Raw genomic sequence first — 11158 nt, forward strand, 5'->3', positions numbered from 1 at the left:
GTTCTCCCACTTAAAAAGAGGAGAGAGGCCTGTAATTTTCATCATAGGTACACGTCAACTATGACAGACAAAAGGAGTACTTATTTTCCACCATAATTTGCAAATAAATTAATAAAAAATCCTACAATGTGATTTTCTGGGAAAAAAAATCTAAATTTGTCTGTCATAGTTGACGTGTACCTATGATGAAAAGTACAGGCCTCTCTCATCTTTTTAAGTGGGAGAACTTGCACAATTGGTGGCTGACTAAATACTTTTTTTCCCCACTGTAGAACATCTACTGCGTCTTAGAATTGCTTTCAATGAGAATGACAGATCTATTACACAAATTGCTATGTGAATTTGGTCATGATGGCCAAAAAGTTACATGTTGCAGGCTTTAAGATCCCTCTTGTGTGACTGTGGTGGCACACCCACCTCTCTCTCGCTCTCTCGCTCTCTCTGTCTCTCTCTCTGTCTGTCTACAAAGGAAGGATGTTGCACACACCATTTCCTCCAACACTTTTTTGCTGTCAAAAAGGTTTAGGCCTAGTTCCTCCCTTGAACACATAGCAGAGGCCATGAGTTGTGTCCCAACACTGAAGCCTGTGGTCAGCATATCACATTGAAATACCAGTGTATTCTACACTATATCTAGTATGACTCCTATTTCTTCTCAAATGGAAAGGGTGTACTGAAGCCAGAAGGTCTGATATTGGCGCGTTCGATCAGGCCAGATGGAGGTGGGAATGTCTTTCTGTTTGAGTGGGACGTGTCAATACACTACTGTGAGTCAGAACCCCGGTGAGAATTGAAGACAGTTTCTTTCATCTGACTATGGGTACACAAGCCAGAGGCTTTACATGACTAACTGCACCAGTGTACAGGTGCATGTCTCTCAGCAATATAGCCATACACAAGCAAACTTAGACACACTCATGCACCAGTGCCCCCCATACCTGCAAACCACTGTATGTCCCTCAGACAAGAGTGCTCCCACAGCTGGACTGACTTCATGGAGGCGTGCTCGCTTGGTAAATGAGTGTACTCACAACTGAAAAAAATATCTCAATCTGTAGTTTATGGCTGTGCACCATTAGTGGATACAAAACTCTTTCAGCCCCCCTTCTCAGTGACCAGAGAAGGACTCTGTTTACTAGATATGATATATTGTTAACCTCTCTCTATTCCCCTTCTCTAGGTATTAAATGAAGAGTGTGACCAGAACTGGTACAAAGCAGAATTGAACGGGAAAGACGGCTTCATCCCCAAGAACTATATAGAGATGAAAGCACATCCGTAAGTATGAACCACCTGACCCAGACTCCTAATATGACTCAGGAGGACTCATCTCTCCAGCTTATTGTTGCTGTGATATAGGCAAACAGGACTCATCATGACTGCCAGGTCACGCTGGGCCACAGCTTCAGTGTATCACATTGATTTGGCACTATGAAACAACTGTCTGAATTCAGCAGAACAGGCCCGTCAACTCCTAGTACTGTGCTGAAGTGGCCAGTGCCACCGCAGTAGAATCTTCTCCCTGTGTGTTCATTGAAGCACTGTGAGTATTCTTAGAGGATATTACCTCTGGAGCACACAGTGCTAGATTAGCTCTCTCTGTATTAGTGCGCTCAGGGCCTCTTAGACTTAATTGAATATTGACCCTTATTTCATAATCACTGGGATTTTATCAGATGGGATTTTGGAGCATGGAGGGGGCTGGGTCTGGCTGTCTCTGTCCAAAGAAAGCTACGCCATGACTAGGCTTTGTCTGTGTACAGTGGATTGCCCCACCCCCTCCCCACCCCCCTACTCTGGCCTATATAGTGCAGGTATAAGCCGTTAGCAACTGGTGCCAGGACTTGGATAGTGAGAAATGGCTGATCCATAGTCCATGTGTTAATGAGCAGAGAGAACGCAGAGCTCAGGTCAGCTGGTGTGGGCAGAGTGTGAGTTGTGAGTAAAAGAATTGGCTGTGATCATGAGGAAGAGACGGCCAGCAGAAACAACAGTTATCTCTGGTCTGGTCCCTGTCCTCAGTCTGTCTGTTTAATGGAAGTCTGAGTGGAGTCACCCGTCTCTGTGAGGTGGAATTTACCCCTCAGCACCACTGCCTCATCAGAGGCTTGGTTTTAATTGTCCGGGCTGCTACTCATAGCCACATCAAAGCGTGCCATTTAGCAGGGCTGGGCTGTGATGCTGTGTACAGGTCTTAGTTGCCCTTGTCAAGTAATACACCGTGCTGTGACATCACAGCTAATGCCATCATCATAAAAAAAGAGTGAATAGATACTGTGTAATGAATACAAGACAGTCTGTGGTGTTCTCAATTGATTGCCTATTTAAGTGCTTTGAACACCTGAAAGAGAAATGCTATTTAACCTAAATCAATCCAATGTCAGTAGCTACACTCTCCTCTTGCACTGACTGACTGTGGGTCAGCTGTTAGTCCTGCCCCCATATAGTTTGATGTAGCCTAAGTGTAAGGGACAGTAGTGATCTGATCACATGGCAGTTGTAGTGGGGCAGGAGTTTGCCCTTTTGTCACTTTATAGACTGGCTGTGATGGAGTGGCAGCAGCAGACTCTCTCACACACACACACACACACACAATTTTTTTTACATTTTAGTCATTTTAGCAGACGCTCTTATCCAGAGCGAATTACAGTTAGTGAGTGCATACAATGTTATTTTTTTAATTAAATTTTTCATACTGGCCCCCCCGTGGGAAACTAACCACAACCCTGGCGTTGCAAACGCCATGCTCTACCAACTGAGCTACACGGGACTAGAACAACCAGCCTGCCTTATTTTGGGTACAGTACATGGGTAGTTGACGTGACTGACCTTTTTTTTATCCATAGTGGCAAACGCATATTAATTTAATTGGTTCAAATTGTGACATCCTATGACTGAAATCTTTCTTTCTTAGCTTGGATCATTAATAATGTCATGCAGTATATCATTTATTTTATTACCATTTTGAACCAAACGTGGTAATTGTCCAATGGTGTGACTGGTGTCTGTTAATGAATGAAAACATGAATATAATTCCCTTCACCTACTCTTGTACTTATGACACAGCAGTGTATTTCAAAAAACAGTAGTCCCCAAGTCCGTCCATTATATTTCCAAATAGTTCTGATTGATTACATGTTGGCCCCAAATGCAATGTCCACATGGTGACCATGAAAATGCAATGTAATGTAATGTGTGACCCAATTCTATGATTAATCAACGAGCCAGCATTTGGGCACCATTGTGCTGGGGAGGGTTCTCTTGCAATGAGGAAGTACAGAAGACATTACTGGAGCACATGGTCTGAACAGCTTGTAAGCTATATCAGAAATATTTTTGGCACTTTTCTGCCATTGCCATCAGGGCCTACTTTTTGTCCCACCAGCCATAGTGGCAGGTAGATGAAAAAAATGTACCAGCCATCAGATAAAATATTTTTTCGCCATAATTATATAAAAAACACAAAATAAGGCATGAACCATGCTTTGTAATGTTTCTAAAACAAATGTATTAGTAAGAAGTAATGTGGTATATTGCTCAATTTCATAAAATGTTTGTGAACCGAGTCTTTTAACCAAAGTATTAGATAAGACAAAATGTTCAGTTGCCCTTTAAAGGGCGGTAGGTTACCGTGGGAACGGGTCTACTCAAGTCCTGTCACGTGTCTGTGAGAGATTTGGGATTTGATTAGGTTGCCTGTTTGCTATCAGTTGAAGCAGCAGACTCAAACTAACATTGAAAAATATATATATAATAGCCAAGAAAGACGAGGACAAAGTCTCACTTTGTAGACTTTCAAGTAAATTAGACCGACTTAATGTCTGTGTGCAGTGGCTCCAAAAATGTAGCTATCTATCAGCGCTTCACTCAGTGCGCACAGCTCCGCTGCCAGGCAGTGTTGCTGCGCTAGGTGGGATATATAGGATTCGTATCTTGTACTGAAATTCGTATTTCAGTACATCAAATGTGAATCAGTGTGTGTTATGGTCTTTGTTGCATGGCTTCTTATCCACAGAGGTGTGGGTTCAGGTTTGTGTTCTAACCAAGCAATAACACACATGATTCAACTAATCATGTCTTGATTGAAGTCTATGATTAGTTGATTAGTTGAATGGGGTGTGTACTGGTCGGCAAGAACAAAAGCCTAAGTCCACATTGATCTCTGTGGATAGGACATCCCCCTGTTATGAGTGCTACTTTCATGATGAATAGTAATGATCAGTTTATTTTTATAACTTTGGGGGAGATTAATATAATCCAATTAAAATGGATTATTTAAGAGGTGGGCTTATTTGGAACACCAATGGGCTTAAAGGGTACACTCGGTACCCATTTAAGCCCAGTCCGGACTTTTCACATATTTTATCAAATATTTTTGTCTTATTAAAACATGTAAGTAAAGTCATTAAACTTCATATGAGAGAGATCTTTCATTTTATATCCACTTTTCTTACTAAAATGTGCGCAGTATATGTTAGAAATGTCTAAACTCATACTGAACAAAAATATCAACTCAACATGTAACAATTTCAAAGATTTTACTGAGTTACAGTTCATAGAAGGAAATCAGTCAATTTAAATAAGTTATTTAGGCTAACAGCCCCCACCCCCGTACTGACAAATTCTCTAAAATGACTTTGGAGGCGGCTTATGGTAGAGAAATTAACATTACATTATCTGGCAACAGCCCTGTTGGACATTCCTGCAGTCAGCATGCCAAATGCAAGCTCCCTCAACTTGAAACATCTGTGGCATTGTGTTGCGTGACAAAACTGCACATTTTAGAGTGGCCTTTTATTGCCCCCAGCACAAGGTGCACCTGTGTGATGATAATGCTGTTTAATCAGCTTCTTGATATGCGACACCTGTCAGGTGGATGGATTATCTTGGCAAAGTAGAAATGCTCACTAACAGGGATGTAAACTAATTTGTGCACAAAATCTGAGAGAAATATGCTTTTTGTGCGTATGGAATATTTCTGGGATCTTTTATTTCAGCTCAGGTAACGTAGGACCAACACTTTACATGTTGCGTTTTATATTTTTGTTCAATATAGATTTTGGTGGTACACTTAGCCTATTTGTACAGTATCCTTTTGCAATTTAGATCATTTTAAGTGGTTCTGAGTGCAATATTTACATATTCATTCTCCCACGCCTGGTTCTCAATCCCTGCAGGTGACCATTGCTTCGGTGGCCTCTGGGTCTGTCTCTGCCGCCTGGGGAAGGCCTGGTTCTTTAACATGGCCCTAGTGATATTGGGGACTGGCTGTGGTAGTCCCATTATTGGTTATCACTCTCTGCATAAGACCATCTATTCCGTTGATCTGTCTTTGTCTATCCCACCAATTCCTCCTGACCGATTGGCATACATGATCCACCCTGGGAAGGCCCGCATAAGCAGGGCCTCTTTTGGATACTGTTCACCCTGCCTCCAATATATTACCCACCAGTGTCAGAGACACGTTGTGTTTCTCAAACCCCATTTTGGGATATACTCCAAAAACCCTCCAACAGAACACCTCTCAAGCGGTGCCTCGGCTCCCACGGCTTCGGCTGATAGTAGGAGAGGGGCCTCCCACTGGGTGCGTTTGGGTCTCCTCCATCACTGGAGAACTGTGCCCCTGCACCTTGCTGCACAGCCAGGTACACCTCAATTTTGTGGGGGCCTACCGGAGTGATCCTGCCAGTAGCATATTCCTGTCTCAAAGATTAAGCCATGCAAGAATTAGTACACACGGCCGGTACAGTGAAACTGCGAATGGCTCATTTAAATCAGTTCCTTTGATTGCTCCGACGTTACTTGGATAACTGTGGCAATTCTAGAGCTAATGCATGCCAACTAGTGCTGACCTTCGGGGATGCATGCATTTATCAGACCCAAAACCAATGCGCGGTACTCTAAGGCTCTTTGTGACTCTATAACCTCGACCGGTGGCGTGCCATTCGTGGCGCTGACATCTAATTTGAATGTCTGCCCTATAAACTTTCGATGGTACTTTCTGTGCATACCATGGTGATCGTGGGTAACGGGGAATCAGGGTTAAATTCCGGGGAGGGAGCCTAAGAAAGGGCTACCACATCCAAGGAAGGCAGCAGGCGCGCCAATTACCCACTCCCGACTCGGGGAGCTAGTGATGAAAGATAACAGTACAGGACTCTTTCGAGGCCCTGTAATTGGAATAAGTACATTTTAAATCCTTTAATGAGGATCCGCTACTGATGTTTAGAAGTTGCATTGTAGAGCGGTCAGAAACTTCAAAGTGTCATTAATTACGTTTTAACCGTAAAATTTGACTGCCTGTTGTGTATTGTCCATCAGTGGGACATAATGTACTATGGGGTTACACCAATAAAAAATGTATTTTTAAAAAGGGGTTGTCTTGAACAAAGTGTAAAATAATTGTTGAAGCAGGTAACATTATCATAGTACACAAGTCAAGTAATTGCTTTTTATCTAGGTTTTTGTCAAATGACTGAATCTTACTCAAAATGTAATAGGGAGACACTTGGTTATCATCATTATACAAGTAAATGTGTTTTTCAACAGGGTATGATTACTGATTTAAAAACAGAAGTAACTAATAATTAGTAAAAATCATTTTGTCTATTTGGGAATCATTAAACCTTTATATTAGCATTAATTATGATGTCACACCAGAGGACAAATTCAAGGCACTAATGCATGAAATGTTTCATTAAATTGGATACACATTTAAAATCAAATGTGGCCACATTTTGAATTGTTTAGACATACTTTTTTGCAACTATGTTTTTTTACTTAAATGTTTTAATAAATAATTTGTTCACTTTTGTTTTGGCCATACGGCAACTACCCACATGCAGTACAGTATCTTCAGCCGACGCTAGGCCTGGTAACGACGCTAGGCCTGGTAACGACGCTAGGCCTGGTAACGACGCTAGGCCTGGTAACGGTATGCTGGGTTTAGAAAAATAGATGTTAATGTGCTTCTGCATTTCATCTACCGGTATGTATTCACAGACCAGACCATGAAATATGGACCTTTTGGATCATCCTTATAGTAGAAGTGGTGTAAGTAATAACATGTTTGGGAGCCTGCTAAATTGAGTCAAAATAGCTTTAGATTGCTCTTCCATAGTGGTATTTATATCTGTACTGTACTGTGTGTAGCAGGTAGGTGCATTGTGTGTGTGAGAGACGCAACCAGTCTGGCTCTACATGGCCTGGCTGCTCTTTCCGTACTTGCATTAATTGCTCTGCCGGCACCTTTATCAGAGTTGGATGGGGCCGGCCGATCGAGGGCACAAATGCAAAGAGGATTAGGTCTTGGTCATTTTATTATTGATTTTCACTTTCATGCAAAGGTGCCAAGATGTCATTTCTCTGGCTGCTCTGGTTAATAATTAACCGGAGAGAGCTCTTTCTCTCGCTCACTCTCTCTCAGCCCCCTGCTGCTACAGCTGCCTTTGGCCCAACCAGGGCTGCTGTCACAGACCTTACAGGGAGCTGGGAATGAGAGAGCCTCTGCTCCAACCCCACAGCACAGCACGCTATCCCCACTCCTCTACCCCTGTGCCTCCACTGTACACAACGCCCACGGTTCTGGTTCTCCTACCTGCAGTATTAATCGGTTGACTGGGGCAGAGGCTTAATCTGAAATATAGTATAATTTCTTAGGAAAGTAAACAATGAGAGATGACCATGTGTCGTCCCTGATCGTGAGGGAGCAGATGTCTATCTGTTTGGTTTATGCTGGTCCGACTCTGTTCTCTCCCCTGACCCTGTGTGTGGTGCTGTCCCTCCCTCCAGGTGGTTCTTTGGGAAGATCCCCCGGGCCAAGGCAGAGGAGATGTTGAACAAACAGAGGCACGACGGGGCCTTCCTCATCCGAGAGAGTGAGAGCGCGCCAGGGGACTTCTCCCTCTCTGTCAAGTAAGTGAACACACACACACAAAAGGTTTATAAGCCCTGCTCTACATATGTTGGGGCGAGGGACTGCTCTGCACCGTACAATGTAATGGGTAGCAAAGACACAAACATCTGCTATGTTTCTCTTCTTTCTCTTCCTGTGTTTAAATACAACTACTGCACTAGCACTTTCTTTTTTACCCAGTCTTCAGTGCTGCCCCCTGGTGGATAAGGGGTTACCCCATGTGTCTATTAACATTAACTCCAGCTCACTGACAGTCATTTTACAGCAGGATTTCAGCGCTTTCTTTCCAGCTTGCACAACATTGACGCAAACTCTTTGATTTCCCGATATCCGTTTCCACTCTGCTTTCCTTAAAAAGGCTCAATTCAGCAGCCCTCACTGTCATGGTGCTGTAGTGTCAGTCTGTATGTAAAGTAGATAGTGATCACTTTAATTAACTTTAATTGTCTGTATGACTCCACCTGTCTATTGCCCTCTGAGTACAGAACAAGGAGTTTGTCTTAGTAGAGACAAATCCCCCTGATGGCTGTGGAAGAGGCTGGTTTATCTCTGTGTGCAGCATTACTATCCATGGGTTCATGACCTGTGTTCACACTGTTATAGAGACAGTCTGTCTTCCTAACGTGTTGCTAAGAGAACATGTCCACATGTATTTCCTTTGGCTGTTGGGATCTCTTCTTTTCTCTGTCCTGTTTTAGCAGTTCTGTGTCTGTTGACTGTCTGCTGCTGGCCAGCTACCCATGGTTCTCATCCTCTGTCCCCCGTCTCCTCAGGTTTGGAAATGACGTCCAGCACTTCAAAGTCCTGCGTGATGGGGCAGGAAAGTACTTCCTGTGGGTGGTGAAGTTCAACTCGCTCAACGAGCTGGTGGACTACCACCGCTCCACCTCTGTATCCCGCAACCAGCAGATCTTCCTGCGCGACATTGAGCAGGTCCCCCAGGTGAGACCACATCCCCCTTAACCTTCTTTTCAGGCTGTTTACCAGTGTGGCTTTGTAGGAGACTTAATGGTCACAACGACAAGCTAGGTTATTAGTGTAAAATCCCCTGTAGCTCAGTTGGTAGAGCATGGCGCTAGCAACGCCAGGGTTGTGGGTTCGTTTCCCACGGGAGGCCAGTATGAAAATGTATGAGCGTCTGCTAAATGACTAAAATGTAAATGTAAAATAATAGCTTTGAGGGAGACAGATTGGCCCCAGAGTTGCTGACTCAATTCCTCATCCTGCCGGCCTAACCTTTGGACATGGCATTGGCTCAGTTCACCAACGAGTCACGGTTGATTCAGAAAACACAGTCAGGGAAAAACCGAGGCTTTGTCCTTTTGTCAGACTTTGTTAACATGTCTAGGACTCATGGATTTGTTTTGCTCTCTTTCTCTCTCCCTGCCCACAGCATCCCACATATGTACAGGCGCTCTTTGACTTTGACCCCCAGGAGGATGGCGAGCTGGGCTTCCGACGCGGAGACTTCATCCAGGTCCTGGACAACTCTGACCCTAACTGGTGGAAGGGAGGATGCCACGGGCAGACGGGCATGTTCCCCCGCAACTACGTCACACCTGTCAACCGGAACATGTAAACAAACATCAACAACCACCCCATACCCCCCCTCAACCCATCAAGAAGACATCAGGAGCAGAGAGGGAGAATGCAACATGGAATGAAAAAATTGAGGAGTAGTTCTGTCGAAGGCATCACCTTGTCGGTGGCAGCTGAGCAAAGCCAACTTTTAACACTGAGAAAGTTCGCCTTCATAGTGAACGCTTCAGTCAGAACTGAACTGTCATTGAGGAAAGAATACAGAGAAACTAAGCATAGTGCACCGAAAGTGAAGATAATGAGAATGATTCGATCCCTAGACTCCCACAGCTGCTTCTGTCCTCTCCTCTACTTCTTTACATTCTGCGTTTCTTTTCCTTTTTTGCCGCATGTTTTAATCACCTAAATGAAATACCAATAAATCCTAACGCTGTTTTGAATAAAAATACATGTACAAATATTTTTTTAAATGATTGAAAAATAAGAAAAAAATACGGATGCTATCTGCAACAAGTTACCAAGTCCAGGATCATTGGCACGTGAGCATTGTACATCAGCCCTGGGCTACATAAATAAATCACCTACAGTATAGAGAGAATCCATTTTTTAAGAATATATATTATATATATTTGTATGTGTTATACCAGTCATCACAAATTGTATTGTTTTTTCCATTTGTAAATTATGTTTAAAAAAAAAAAATGTTAGTCTGGATAAGACCTAGTAGCTCTGGGATGTGCTGAATTGTCAGTATAATTTTTCCTGGATTATTTGAGGGCTCTCAGATGATAAAATGGCATGATGATATTTAAAACGTGAAATTATTTCCTTGTCTGATAAACGAGAGAATAGTCTGTTCTTTTTAACAAAACCAATCCTGTCAGGAAGCTAACGCCGACCAGCGAGTACAGCTATGTATGCTGCATGAGCTGTTGAGCCCTGTAAAAGGCCAGCCACCTTTTGAAGCCAATGTATTTATTGCAGCCATTTTACTCTTTGGCAGTGAATGTAGCTGAGTCCATAGACATTGACATGAGGGAAGCAAGGTCGGAGAACTGAACTACACAACTGCAAGGGATTTCCGAGAAGTGCTGAATTTGTAATGGTGTCAATATAAAATTATATAGAGATGTATGAAAAATATGCATATAGTACATACATATTCAAACACGCATACATGAACAGCTCCCTCCTTGTTAGACTCACATAACAAGGTGAGTTGGATAATCACATGATGGCGTGATAAACAGTTTGAGAAATTTTAGTGTCTTTTATGCTAAAAGGTGAGAGATCAGCTTTACCAATGTTTTTCTGTCTGTGGCGTGTCAAGCACTTTTTATGTTAAGTATTTGATTTCTGGTGTGTTTGTTTTCTGTGTGTGTTTAGTTTCTTTGTTCTCTCTGGATAGTGCCTTTCTCTCTGGTGTTTCAGTGTCTCCGACCTGCTGCTTTGAGCCCCTTTCCTTTGTGGGGCCCGTCAATCCTGCAGTGAGAAACCATGTACATAATCCAACCTGTCCCATCAACCCCACATCGCTCTCCCTCCCTGTGCCCTTCCCAACATGGAACTCTTCTTATTTAAGTGTCTCTTGCCTTCTCTTACCTAATGATACTGTTGTTATTTTTGCCTCGTTTTTAATTTGCATTTTTAATTTTTATTTTCAATTAATAAAAATGCAGTTATTAAAAAAAGAGAAACCATGTA

General features: G+C 42.9%; 1 protein-coding gene across 1 annotated transcript in view; it reads left to right on the plus strand.

Annotated features, from left to right (window-relative positions):
• LOC311106066 (growth factor receptor-bound protein 2) overlaps positions 1–11158 on the plus strand; it is a 42004-nt gene extending 30846 nt beyond the window's left edge. Inside the window, exons 3-6 of the mRNA XM_084148361.1 lie at positions 1181–1278; positions 7792–7914; positions 8689–8857; positions 9309–11158. Coding sequence (XP_084004487.1) covers positions 1181–1278; positions 7792–7914; positions 8689–8857; positions 9309–9494 — 576 coding nt within the window. The 3' untranslated portion in view covers positions 9495–11158. The remainder of the gene's footprint in view (positions 1–1180; positions 1279–7791; positions 7915–8688; positions 8858–9308) is intronic.

Source organism: Coregonus lavaretus, assembly GCF_964263955.1.
Source record: "Coregonus lavaretus genome assembly, chromosome: 2".
Lineage (NCBI taxonomy): Eukaryota > Metazoa > Chordata > Actinopteri > Salmoniformes > Salmonidae > Coregonus > Coregonus lavaretus.